We start from the raw sequence: 14,430 nt of genomic DNA on the forward strand, positions 1-14,430 counted from the left end.
CCAGCCCAGTCAGTGTTCATTTGTTCACCAGAGAGTTCAATGCCAAATTTGAATTTTGTTGGCTTTTTATCTTTGTGTGTGTGCGCACTCGTGTGTGTGTGTGTGTGTGTGTGTGTGTGTGTGTGTGTGTGTGTGTGTGTGCGCGTGAGTTTTCTGTGCGCTTCTTAGCTGTGTCTGTTGTCTTTTATATAGTATTCCTTTTATGTGTAAATGGTGTGTCTTTACAGACTTTATCTATTTTGTGTGTGTGTGTGAAGTGTGTGTGTGTGTGTGTGTGTGTGTGAGAGAGAGAGAGAGAGAGAGAGAGAGAGAGAGAGAGAATATGTGTGTGTGTGTATGTGTGTCTTTAGTCTTTATCTGTTTGTGCGGTTTTTATTAGTAAAGTTCCTTTAATGTGTTAAATAGTGTGCCCTTGCAAAATGTAGTGTATTCGTTTAAGATCTGTCTCCCTTCCGCTATTGCCTTCTGTATATGGAAGTTTTCCTCAATGGTCGGTTTAGTGTATTAGCTGCGACTGGGTGTTAGTATTCTTAAGTCTGTTTCAATTTTGGTTGAGTGGTGATTGTTGGCTACGAGGTGGTCAGCAAATATGCTATGGGAGCTGTTGATTTTTTAAGTTCTGAGATGTTCTGAATATTTGGTTTTGAAGTTTCTGTATGTTTGTCCTATGTACACTGACTGGCAAGTGTTGCATGTGAGTGCATATATTCCTGCTCTGTTCAAGTTATTCATGGGTGTTTCTTGTGTTCTGATCTTTTTCGGTGTAGTGTTCTCCGTCCTGTACCTTATTTGGGGTCCTTGTTTCTTTAATATGTTGCCTATACTGTGAGCAATCATGTTATTGTAGGTGAGTATGTGCTATATCGTTCTGCGTGTGTGTTTTGTGTTGTTCTGTGCTGAGTGAGGATTTGTGTGTGTGTGTGTGTGGTATGTTCATTTTTTGGCTTTCTATGCAGCTTTCCGGCGATGTATGGCGCCCACTGTTGACATTTGATTAAAGTTTGGAAATAATGCTATGCTCACATCAGTCCTATAAAAAGATCTATAGCAACGGAAAATACATGAAACAACGACATCTTATGGTGAAATAGGCAAATGCATAGCAGCCATGTTTGACATGTGCACTTACAAGCCATGCTGCACTAACTCTATGAACAGAACAGTGTTCCAGCCACAACATATGTCACGCAAATTGTGTAAGCAGGGACTGCAGTACCTGACAAAAACCCCTATCACTGACTTGGAACGATTGCAGTTATGAAACTGAAGACTCAATTTATATCTGTGACAGGGATATGGAGTACTTTGCATATATCTTCGTTCATCCAGAGAAGGGTGCCAAAATAGATTTTCCATCAGTTTGCTCGCACGTGAGTTGAAATGCCTCTGTTGACTGTAGTTTGGGGTCGTTTGCTGTTAACGGTTGCTGGTAGATACTGCTCTAAGTGACTCACAGAACACAAAATTGTATAAAAGTGAAAGAGACGTTATATCATACCGATGACACAGCCCAACAAAACAGGAAAAAATGCTTAAATATGTCATAAATGAACTGTCACACCATCTTCCTCTCTCTAGATTGCAAGATAAGTGTACCATTAAATCATTCCTCACTACAAACCCCATCAATCAACTGCTCCATCCGCTTACTATCATCCTTTAAGTCACACCAATGTTAATTTAGAGGCAGATGGTTCTGTTTTCTAGGAAAGTATCTAAGATACCGGGTGACTTGCATGTATTCCTATTACCTCTGTGGACTTATAGCAGAATGTCGTTAAATCTAGCCAGCAACAATTCTGTAAGGAATTTGTTAGTTGACAGTGCGTGGTTGGGATTGTTTGAGTGCTCATGGAAGGAAATTTAATTATTGTTTGTCAGTGTTTAAAACATTGAAACAGTCTTGCAGATGGTCAAACACGCCACCCAGTCGGTAGCTGTATATTACAGTCCACAAGCTGGCAATAAATACTTTTTGGCAAGGAGGACGTAAGTTTATTGTAGTCGTATGTGGAGGCACTTTATAAAAATCTATAAGGTGGTTGCTGATAACTTTGGGGACACACGTGACCTTGTGATCTGACATATACAAATTTATTACTCTACATTTGTTGGTCATCAGCCCTTGGTGTTGACAACTGTATTGCATTTGAAAGCAATTTTAGAATACGAGGGAAGAAGCAATGCCATGATTACATGAGAAAAAGTGACGTAACATTGATAAAATTACGTACATTCACAGAAAATACATATAAATTGAGGGAAAATATATCAAAATGCAAGGAAATTGAGGAAGGATGAGGAAATACTTATGTATCTGTTTGGTACAGCAAAATTCTTTTACATGAAAACTATTGTGTGACGTCAATTCGACATGGAAGCACTGGGAACGATGGAAACAGTAATTTTTCGTGGATAGCGACAAGATAACTGGAACAGTTTGTTTAACGTGGATGACCACCAAATGTAGGATAGTAAATTTGTTATGTCGGATCACAAACCGATTGTGACCCCAAAGTTATTGGTAACCACCTTTTAGTTTTTTATAAGGCGTCAGCACATATAACTACAATAAACTTTACATCCTCCTTGGCCAAAGATCATTGAATTACCAGCTTGAGGACTGAGAAAGTCTATCTGAGTGTCTTAAACTCCAACAAACAGTATTTACAGTGCCTGGAGATGTGACTATAATAAGTTTTACGTCCTCCTTAGCTAAACAGCATTGTATTTCCAGACTGGAGACTGCAATACACAGCTACTGAATGAATCACGTGTTTGACCCTCTACAAAACTATTTCAGTGTCTTAAACTCTAACAAATGGTATTTACAATGTGCTTCTCTGTATGCACTGCCAATCAAAACCATTCAGTGTCGACTAACAAATACCTTACAGAACAGTTACTGCATGGACTTTAACAACATTCTGTGTATTTACACCGAGGGAACAGAAATAAATACAAGTTTATAACTGTCTTGGATGCTTTTCCGCAAAACACAACCATTTGCCTTTGAATTGACATGAATGTGCGTTAAAGGATGATGAAAAATAGATGTAGTAACCGGTTGACCGAGATTATAACGAGGTATGATATAATGGTTAACTCATGAGTCATTCTAGAGATAGTAAGATGTTGTCGCATGTAGTTTATCGCACATACAAACATGTTCTTCCATTGTTCTCTCAGGCTGTATCAGTTGTGTGGTATAATCTGTGTTTGATTAATATACAACTGGGTCTGTATCAGTTGTGTGGTATAATCTGTGTTCGATTAATATACAACTGCATATTCTGTGAGTGACTTAGAGGGTTATCTATCTGCAAACGTCCACATATCACAGGCAGAATATCACTTCCAACTAACGTGTGATATATCGTATCACCAAACAGATGGAAAACCTATTTTGGCGTCCTCCTCTAGATAAACGATGATGTATGCGAATTACTCCATTTCCCTGCCACATCAAGGGCATAAATCGAGTCTTCAGCTTTATAACTGCTATGATTATATGTCACTGAAAGAGATTTGAGAGTTACTGCAATCCCTGTGTATAAATTTGCATGACAGATGATGTGTGTGGAAGAGACTAAGTGCTGTTCAAGGCGTTGGTGCAGTTTGGTTGTAATTCTGCATGTCAAACACTGCTGCTATGCATTTGTCTATTACTGCATAAGATGTAGTGTTTTCATGCATTTTCCATTGCTGATGATTATTTTATGGGACTAATGCAAGAATAGCATTATTCCTGAACATTTCCCTGTGACCGTTGGACACTATACACCTCCGGAATACTATGTAGTTCATGTAATAGAAAATACGGTTTTGTTTCTCCCTTGGTGTAGGAGATAGTTTATCATCTTAAAGTTTCTCACCATTGTGAGTGGGATATAAAACTTGCAGTGTGAATGTAAGTCAGGTGTTAGAAGTACACTCCTGGAAATGGAAAAAAGAACACATTGACACCGGTGTGTCAGACCCACCATACTTGCTCCGGACACTGCGAGAGGGCTGTACAAGCAATGATCACACGCACGGCACAGTGGACACACCAGGAACCGCGGTGTTGGCCGTCGAATGGTGCTAGCTGCTCAGCATTTGTGCACCGCCGCCGTCAGTGTCAGCCAGTTTGCCGTGGCATACGGAGCTCCATAGCAGTCTTTAACACTGGTAGCATGCCGCGACAGCGTGGACGTGAACCGTATGTTCAGTTGACGGAGCTTGAGCGAGGGCGTATAGTGGGCATGCGGGAGGCCGGGTGGACGTACCGCCGAATTGCTCAACACGTGGGGCGTGAGGTCTCCACGTTACATCGATGTTGTCGCCAGTGGTCGGCGGAAGGTGCACGTGCCCGTCGACCTGGGATCGGACCGCAGCGAAGCACGGATGCACTCCAAGACCGTAGGATCCTACGCAGTGCCGTAGGGGACCGCACTGTCACTTCCCAGCAAATTAGGGTCACTGTTGCTCCTGGGGTATCGGCGAGGACCATTCGCAACCGTCTCCATGAAGCTGGGCTACAGTCCCGCACACCGTTAGGCCGTCTTCCGCTCACGCCCCAACATCGTGCAGCCCACCTCCAGTGGTGTCGCGACAGGCGTGAATGGAGGGACGAATGGAGACGTGTCGTCTTCAGCGATGAGAGTCGCTTCTGCCTTGGTGCCAATGATGGTCGTATGCGTGTTTGGCGCCGTGCAGGTGAGCGCCACAATCAGGACTGCATACGACCGAGGCACACAGGGCCAACACCCGGCATCATGGTGTGGGGAGCGATCTCCTACACTGGCCGTACACCTCTGGTGATCGTCGAGGGGACACTTAATAGTGCACGGTACATCCAAACCGTGATCGAACCCATCGTTCTACCATTCCTAGACCGGCAAGGGAACTTGCTGTTCCAACAGGACAATGCACGTCCGCATGTATCCCGTGCCACCCAACGTGCTCTAGAAGGTGTAAGTCAACTACCCTGGCCAGCAAGATCTCCGGATCTGTCCCCAACTGAGAATGTTTGGGACTGGATGAAGCGTCGTCTCACGCGGTCTGCACGTCCAGCACGAACGCTGGTCCAACTGAGGCGCCAGTTGGAAATGGCATGGCAAGCCGTTCCACAGGACTACATCCAGCATCTCTACGATCGTTTCCATGGGGGAATAGCAGCCTGCATTGCTGCGAAAGGTGGATATACACTGTACTAGTGCCGGCATTGTGGATGCTCTGTTGCCTGTGTCTATGTGCCTGTGGTTCTGTCAGTGTGATCATGTGATGTATCTGACCCCAGGAATGTGTCAATAAAGTTTCCCCTTCCTGGGACAATGAATTCACGGTGTTCTTATTTCAATTTCCAGGAGTGTATATTTCCTACATTGGAGTATTACCAGCGTTTCATTCCATGCGACTAATATATCAGAAAGAACACTGCTTAAACCTTATAGCATGCTTAAGTGTGGCCTTGGGAGGGTGTGTTCTATGATCATTTATTCCTTTCCAGTACGTTCTTAGCATGGAATACAAACACTACAAAAATACTACAGGTCTGGTAGAAGAAGTGATTTATGTAAAAAGTTAGATACTCCATCAGTCTTGACCTCAAACATGCTTAAACCATACGTTTCTTTTACTTCATCATCTGTTATATCACCTCAACACACACAGATGTATCATAATTGTATCGACTGTACACCAAGAAGGAGTTCTAGCCTCCTCAGCATGCACGCATCTAGAGAGATCTTGTGTAATTGGATAGGTGACACGAATAAGATCGGTACGGAACTGTGTTTACATAACGACAGTTATAGTATTGAAATGAGAATACTGGCCTATATCACTAGCGTTGGTTCGCTGTAGAAGTTTGGCGTAAGTGCTCTAATATTTCTCAAAGATAAATGTCGAGGTGTATTCATTACATGGGACTAAGTAAAGAAAGCAAAGTGCACTAATCTAACGTTTCTCTCCGGCAGTTGAACATAGATTAACCATTTCCCGCTATTTGCAGAGTTGAGGTGTTGTCGGAGAGCGTGGATGACCTCATAGGAATGGGGTTATGGGTGACGGAGTTAGGTTAGTGGAGGTATGCCCAGTTACCTATTTACCACAAAAAATATTTAAATTTCCTGCCACAACGTCAATGCGATGTCGCCACATCTACATCTGGGTGTGAAGAGGAGTCAGGCGAGGTGTAGCAAATTTGGCAACAACGTAGGCTGTGCCACTACTTATACTCACCATACAGTGTGTCACAGTAGCCGTATGCGACAAGTGCTGAGAGAGCAAATATTACATATCTGCCAATTCATGACGAGATTTTTACCTAAAATTTGGAACTCTGAAGTACAGGTTCGTCTTGAATTGATGGAAGTCATGTAGACCTTTTCTTTTCAGTACAGAATAGAACCTTGAGTTTCCAATTACACTGTAACTCTCTGCCACGTCTACCATTTTAACCTTGAATGATGTGTGCCCTCTGAGCATTGTTCTATGAAAACAGGAAGAATTTGTTGTGGCAAGTTTATCAGTTGTTGTTTGACTGTGGATGTTCCACTTCTAATCTATGCAGTGAAGTGTGTAACTGAGTGTTGTGTGGAACAACGTGATACATCATTGCATTTTCAGCAGGATGGAGACGTTAGTCCGACATAAATTCCAAAAACATCGTTGTCCTTCATGCAGAAGTAACAAACAATTGTGCGGCTTCGAGGAAGTATGGAGTATCAGAAGCCAATGTTCAAGCCGGCCGCGGTGGCCTAGCGGTTCTGGCGCTGCAGTCCGGAACAGCGGGGCTGCTACGGTCGCAGGTTCGAATCCTGCCTCGGGCATGGCTGTGTGTGATGTCCTTAGGTTAGTTAGGTTTAAGTAGTTCTAAGTTCTAGGGGACTTATGACCTAAGATGTTGAGTCCCATAGTGCTCAGAGCCATTTGAACCATTTTTGAACCAATGTTCAAAGATGGCGGAAGGACAAAGGACGTCTGAAAAACGCCAATTCGATTGGTAAGGCTTTCAGTTGTACACAGAACGGACTTTTAGAAAACATGAAAGTCACAGTAGTGACATCTGTATGCGAGGTACGTTAAAAAGAGTCGACAGTTCCCCGCTATGTCATAGAAAATAAAGCACATGAACTGGCACAGGATCACGTTGTCCAATTTAAATCCAGCTCTAGATGGTGTGCGAGAATGATGTGATGCAATGGGATTGTGTTGCGACATCGAACATGCCTTGCTCAGCGTCTTCCAGTATCTAGTGTGGAGAAGTTGGTCGAGTATCAGCGACACATTTTAAAACTGGGAAAGGATCATGCTTACCTCTTGGGGCAGATCGGAAACGCTGATGACTCGCCTGTTTGTTTTGACATGCCATCCGTTACAACAGCTGAAGGAAAAGATGTATTGGTTCACACTAAAGGGCAATGAGAAATCGAAAATCGCCGCGATTTTGTCTGCACTTGCTGATGGAACAAAGATGTAACGCCACACCACACTCAGCCGTAACACTACGCCAAAGGAAAACTGTTGCCTGGTGTCATATCTCGCTGCAGTGGAAAAGCATGGATGACGAACGACTTGGTTTTAAACTAGCACTGGACAATCTGGAGCACGAAGCCAGTTGCTGTTCGAAAGAACGGTAGAGTGGTGATCCTTGCTGCCTTAGCGAATGAGTCTCCGTGTCAATTTTTGATATGAAGTTGGTCATGTGACCTAGCAGTCTCCAGCGCAAAACACTCACCTGAAGATGGCTAAGTGGTTGTTAGCCGATATATCGTGGCAGGAAGTCGACGTCATCCGGCATCAATCCCGATACTGCATGGAATACCCTTTACATCGGTAAAATGCCCGCTTCCGGTAGCTGTGTGGTCAGCGCGACATAATGACAATCCTAAGGGCCCGGGTTCGATTCCCGGTTGGGTCGGAGATTTTTCTCCGCTCGGGGACTGGGTGTTGTGTTGTCCTAATCATCATCATTTTATCCCCATCGGTACGCGAATCGCCGAAGTGCGTCAGATCTAAAGACCCGGCGAACGGTTTACCCGACGGTAGACCCTAGTCACACGACATTTATTTATCGGGAAAATGTGAAAAAGTTTTTAAGATCCTTGCAAGAATGATACTACCTGGACATCAGTCCAACAAAATCTCATAAATAATTAACAAGCAGACAGATTAGCCAATTGTACGTTATCTACTCACACCATGTGCAGTATGGAGTTTGTCCTGAGACGGTGCAGGCGCGGAATATCCTCGAGGCCAGTGTGCACGATTCGCCTAAAACAGAAAACACAATGTTAGAAACCTTTCAGTAGTCCATCTCTTCACGGTATGGTTACGAAATTTATGAACAGTGATTGGCTATAGTTTAAAGAAGTACAGGGTTAAAAAGTGAAATCACGTTTCGTCTTACAACTAATAAACAACTGCTGAGTGCTACTCCATCAGGAGTAAACCCACCTCGTTTTTCTTGTGACAAACACATGCACCATTTAAATTTTAGAATTCACGTTACTTAGTGCTCACTTGTCATTGTAAAAGTGGTTTATATTGCCTTTCCACAACAACGTCAGGAAGATTAGATGAAAAGTAAGTATGAGAAACATTCTCAACTTTAATCCTTGTAGGTTAAAACTGTGAACTTATGCTTCACTGGGGCGACAGAGGAAAAATATAAGGGACTATCACATAAAAGTGAGACAAGTGGAAAATAAGTCTGTATACTGTTTATTATTTGAAAGTTAATCACCATAACTGTTAGTAAGTTTATCCCACTGTGAGACAAGATGGTCAAAATTTTTGTTGTTGCCTGTGGAACCATGATTCTATCCAGGCATGAACCTCAAAATCCGGAGCAAATAAACGGCCACGAAAGTCTCTCCTCAGGGCTACAAATACGCTGACGGAAGAAAAAATTGCAACACCAAGAAGGAACTGTGGGACATACATGAATGACCAAGAAGGAACTGTGGGACATACATGAATGATGGTTGGCGTATTTCTACATATAAAAGATGATGGCTATTCAGATTTTGCGTCAATCGCATAAGAGTGGAGTGAATAGCGCCACCGTGATGATACAGATTACATTTGTTTTAAACGCAAGCTGTAACTCTCGTCAGAGTACCTTTGATACTGGACGTAATGAATTGATGTTAGTGAAGAATGTAAGGCAACAAAGACGCCATTGTCAACACCTCACTGAGTGTGAACTAGATCGTGTAACAGAGCTCCGAGATGGTGGATGTTCCTTCTGCGATATTGCACGACAACTTGGCATGAAGGTGGCCACTCCACCTGTTTACTGACAACAGTGGTCACGAGAATATACGGCCGCAAAAACACTGGACTCCAGAGAGGCACTACCAAAGGGGGAAGATCGTCGTGTTTAGCGTACGGCTCTGGCGTATAGTACAAAGTCTCCAGTAGCAAATATGAGCAGCAATTGGCACCACAGTGACATTAGGAACTTTTACAAATGGGTTACTTCAAGGAAAACTCCGGGCCAGCTGCCCTGCTGTGTGCATAGCACTTACCCCAAACAACAGCCATTTGCGACTTCTGTGATGCCAAGCGACAACTCGTTGGAGGGCACGATGGAGGACTTTTGTGTTTTCTGAAGAAATTTGGTTCTGTTTCTGTGCCAGTGATGCTGTCATGTACGTTAGAAGAAGGCCAGTTGAGAGCCTGCATCCAACCTGTGTGCGTGTTAGACACACTGTAGCTACACCAGAAGTTTTGGGTCCGGGGTGCGATTTCACAAGACAGCAGCAACGTTCTCTTGGTTATTTCATGCACCCTGACTGGAAATTTGTACGTCAGTTTGGTGATTCGACCTGTTATGTTGCCATTCATGAACAGCATCCAATATGGTGTTTTCAAACAGGGCAACGCTCGTCCACATGCCGCTGTTGTAACCAAATAGCCTCTACAAGGTGTCTATATATTTTCTTCACCTAATTGATCACCAGACCTATCTGCACACTAACACTTCTGTGACGTCATGGGATGACCAGCGTCATCCACAACCAGCATTAATCGTCCCTGTATTGACTGACCGTGTGTAACAGGCATGGAACTCCATCGCGTCTGGCACCTGTACAGCAAAACCCATGCACATTTGTGTGGCAGATTCCGTTGCCATCATCGTCCCTGTATTAACTGACCGTGTGTAACAGGCATGGAACTCCATCCCGTCTGGCACCTGTACAGCAAAACCCATGCACATTTGTGTGACAGATTTCGTTGCCATCAGCCGCCACTTTGAATATCCGTTGTATGTCACCTCCGGCAGCCGCAATGAGTTAGAGAGCGCTCCAGGATTATTGTTCGTTCCCGTGCTACTGGCAGCATGCGGGCAAAAATGTCCGGAGGCGGACGACGCAAAATTCTCGCTGCGCCGTGGATGGCTGGTGAGGAGAGGTGGAATCTTCTCCCTGGTAATCACTTGGGCTGTTCAGGGCACATGGTCAATCAAGCCGTTGTTGGGTCGAGTAGGCACAAAGGAACCCAATGTAACTGCTGCATCCTTCCATTTTAAGACTTGTGGGCTCTTCAATTCAATTGGCTCTGAGCGCTATGGGACTCAACTGCTGTGGTCATAAGTCCCCTAGAACTTAGAACTACTTAAACCTAACTAACCTAAGGACATCACACACATCCATGCCCGAGGCAGGATTCGAACCTGCGACCGCAGCAGTCACGCGGTTCCGGACTGAGCGCCTAGAACCGCTAGACCACCGCGGCCGGCTTGTGGGCTCTGAGCGGCGTTAAACAACCACAAAAAAGATGATGTTGGTGCAGATGGCCGTTTGCAGCTGTGTACCCTATGTGGATTCGAATGGCCGTTACAGCTTGTAAAGAAGTATTCACTGCTCGGACGATTGAGTAACTTGGTGGCAGTGAAATACGTTATTGGTGCGCATTGTCTTTTTGATATTGGTCTTGGTTGGACGTGTTTGCCTTGACAAGAATCGTATTTATTAGATTTGCTAATCAGTTGAGTGCTGTTATTCATTTGATTACTACTGAAAGAGGTCTCGTTCACATTTTGCAGGAAGGGCTGTATATAAGTAATGTTGAAGTGTGAGCTATCAATTCAGTGTAGTAATGGGCTTGCCTATCATGTAAAGATTATCTGTAGGCCCTTTTAAAGTCGTTTATTCTAAACGCGGGAAGGTGAACCCAGTACATAATTTGAAAGTTGTTTTTATTGATTCCAAGTACGCCTATGTCATGATACTTCATTAGCTGCTGTCTTAATATTAGTTGTTTCTAAAGGTACAGGGGAATGAAAGGGTAAATTAAAATTTTCTCTGCTCATTCATCTTAAAAGTTAAGTTAAAAGAATTGCATGATAAAATTATGTTATCGATTCTCTTGTAAGGCTAACCGAGGGCTCATCTCTTGAAAGAATTTTTTTTAATATTTTTGTGTAATTAAAGTATGAAACTTTGTTCATTGGAAGGCCATTATGTATGGTCGTGAATCCCAGCACCACCATCGTTAAGTCACAACCTTTGATAGGAGAGCGTCGTGTTGCTGGATCATGGGTGGTGTGAGTAATAGCATCCAGTATCGTTAAAAAACTGTATTACTCAATTTTGTGGTTTGTACACTCTTGGAAAATGAAAAACGAACGTCGAGAATTTGTCGCCCCAGCGGGGGGAAATTTTTCTGACACATTCTTGAGGATGTGTACAACACATGACTACACGGACAGAGCCATACGTACGTGAGTGCAGTTAACAGAGGGTGCACAACGTCAGCGCTACTATCGTGTATACCCTCCTTTTGCAGCAATGCGGACATGCAGTTCCCCCGTTGAGACGATCGTATAGGTGCTGAATGTCGTCTTGCGGATGGCCTGCCATGCACTTTCCACGAGCGTCTCAGTTACGTCAGAATTAGTGCCGGACGCGCAGACCGCGTAAGATGACGTTTCATCCGGTCCCATACATGCTCAATGGGGGACAGACCCGGGGATCGTGCTGGCCAAGGTAGCTGACATACACCTTCAAGAGCACATTGGGTGACACGAGACACATGTGGACGTGCACTGTCCTGTTGGAAAACCTCATCACCGGGTGTTGTCCGTTTGTGTCTCTGTCGTATGCACTCCTGATTTTGGTGCTCACATTCACTACGAAACACACGCATACACAATCATTGGCACCAAGACAGAATCGACTCTCATCACTCAATGCGTTGCGTCTCCATTCGTCTTTCTATAAACGCTCAGCACGACAACGCTGGACGCGGGATGAACGATGTTGGGGCGTGAGCGAAAGACGCCCTAACGGTACGTAGGACCGTCGCATTCCTTCACGGAGACGCTTGCGAATGGTTCTCGCTGATATCCTTGAAGCAACGGTGTCCCGATGTTGTTATGAGGTGACGGTACGGTTCAGTACGGCAATTCGTAGGATACGACTGTTTTGGAGTGCATCTGTACGTCGCCGCTGTCCGGACCCAGGTCGACGGGTCTGTGGACCTTCTGCTGACCACTGGGTAAATTATCGATGCACTGTGGAGACCTCACGCCCCATGTGTTGCGCAATTCTGCTGTACGTGCATCCGGCCTCCCGCAAGCTCAAACTTCGTCAGTTGCACGAAGGGTTCACGTGCACGCTGTCGCGGCATGCTAACGGTGTTGCAGACACAGACGGAGCTCCGTATACCATAACAAACTGGCTACCACTGGCTCTGGTGGTGACCAACTGGTGCGCAGATAGCGACATTCCACGACTGACAACGCGGTTCCGAGTGCGTCTTCAGCGTTGTGCGTTTGATCAGAGCATGCACCGGCCTGTCGTAGTGTTTAGTGTCAGAATAGCGTGTCTTATTCACTTGCGTCAATGTGTTCGTCTTTTATTTATCTGCTAGTAGAATCTTCTTGGCTTTCCGGACACTACTGTTTCTATTGTGTTTCAACATAACTCCGAGGGACGTGCCTGGTATTGGTGAATTGCGGAAAGAGACACTTGCCGACGAGTCGTCTTTTAGGGGTGGTGACGCTTCCGGGATCGCGGCTGAGTTAGCGCGGCGGCTGAGGGAGGCAGTCGATCGGCCCGTCACCCCACGGGACATGCATTCGCCCCAGGGGAGTGTCGCCGTCGACAGCATTCAGAGTGTGTTAGCAGTTTGTTAGTGTACTTTTGAGACTGGGGAGCCCTCATGCTCGCAGGTTTGTAGAATTAGAGCACGTGTGGTGCACTATGCTAACAGAGTTAAGGATTTTCGCAGCGTCACACCCACTGATGTGCGCTGTGAACAGTTGCAGGACTAAGTTAATGAAATAGTTGCGACAACACAGGGGCTAATTAGCTGTGACCGTGATGCTGGGGGGTTAGAGCAACTGTGCCGACAGAGCCGGAGGTAGTGACTGTCTCAGCAATGAATCCTGTGCTTACTTTTCTCAGTTATTTATTAAACTACCCTATTTCAGAAGGAATGTTGCGGCAAGGGGCAGTATTCTCAGTAGTATGTTGAGCGGTGCCTGTACTTTGTGTTAGAATTGCAGGATCGTGGGGAGATGTTTGGTGTAAGTGACGTGCAACTATATCAAACACTGTGTTCTATGGTTAAGGGTCGTTTGGAGCATACCTTGAAGGACATGATGCGTGGTGCCTGTCATTTTCGGAGTTTACACGAAAAATTTATATAGACTATTTGTCTGCACGTGCCCGTCATCTGTTCATAGGAAAAAAATTACATTGCGGCGCAGCGCCATGGCGAATTACGGGAGGAAAACGGTCAGAGATGCCATCAGGAAGTGGTGTTTAGATTTTCAGGAACACGAAATAGTCCGTAACATCTGGAAGGGCTTCGGCCTGATAATAGGTGTAGAGTCGTTTTTAGCGAAAGAACGAGGAACTTCAGGTAGTTGGATAGGTTCATCTCGGAGGTGGGCGCCATGCGCCACGCTGATAGCGCTCGAGCTATGAGCGAGGGAAAACTTCGTCGGCCACCCGAGAGCTAGGCGTCAGTGAGTAAACAACGAACGATTGTTTGATCTGCAGTGTTATAGCAGTTACGTTAAAGGGCACTTGTCGAGGAACTGTCAGCTGCCAAGGAGCATCTAGGATGAATGACGTAAGGGAAACGGCGCCTCGGCTCGACTTCCGACGTTTTGTAGAAAGATCGTGGCCACTTCCTCTTCAAGTGTTCCGTTTGTGTGTTCGAGTTTTAACGATTAGCCAGTTTCTGAGCTGTTAGATTTTGGCAGTTGTTTAGGTTTAACAAACATTGGCACACGCTGCCTTATGAAAGTTTCCCCAGTTTGCTGACGCCGAAGAGAGGTGCAAAGTAAATAATTCTGAGGAGATGCTGTTGTGGAGTATGTTATGGTTAAGGTCCAGACTGAAAATTTCACGTGAAGGATTAAGGTAAAGGTAGCTCGGAATTCGTCAGTTTCCAGTAGTCTGATTGCGCAATTTATCCGTCATG

At 44.9% G+C, this 14,430-nt stretch overlaps 1 protein-coding gene across 1 annotated transcript in view; it reads right to left on the reverse strand.

Annotated features, from left to right (window-relative positions):
• LOC126353813 (uncharacterized) overlaps window positions 1-14,430 on the reverse strand; it is a 328,822-nt gene that overhangs the window by 152,046 nt on the left and 162,346 nt on the right. Inside the window, exon 4 of the mRNA XM_050002966.1 lies at window positions 8,185-8,259. Coding sequence (XP_049858923.1) covers window positions 8,185-8,259 — 75 coding nt within the window. The remainder of the gene's footprint in view (window positions 1-8,184; window positions 8,260-14,430) is intronic.

Source organism: Schistocerca gregaria, chromosome 1 (assembly GCF_023897955.1).
Source record: "Schistocerca gregaria isolate iqSchGreg1 chromosome 1, iqSchGreg1.2, whole genome shotgun sequence".
In the NCBI taxonomy this organism is placed as follows: Eukaryota; Metazoa; Arthropoda; class Insecta; order Orthoptera; family Acrididae; genus Schistocerca; species Schistocerca gregaria.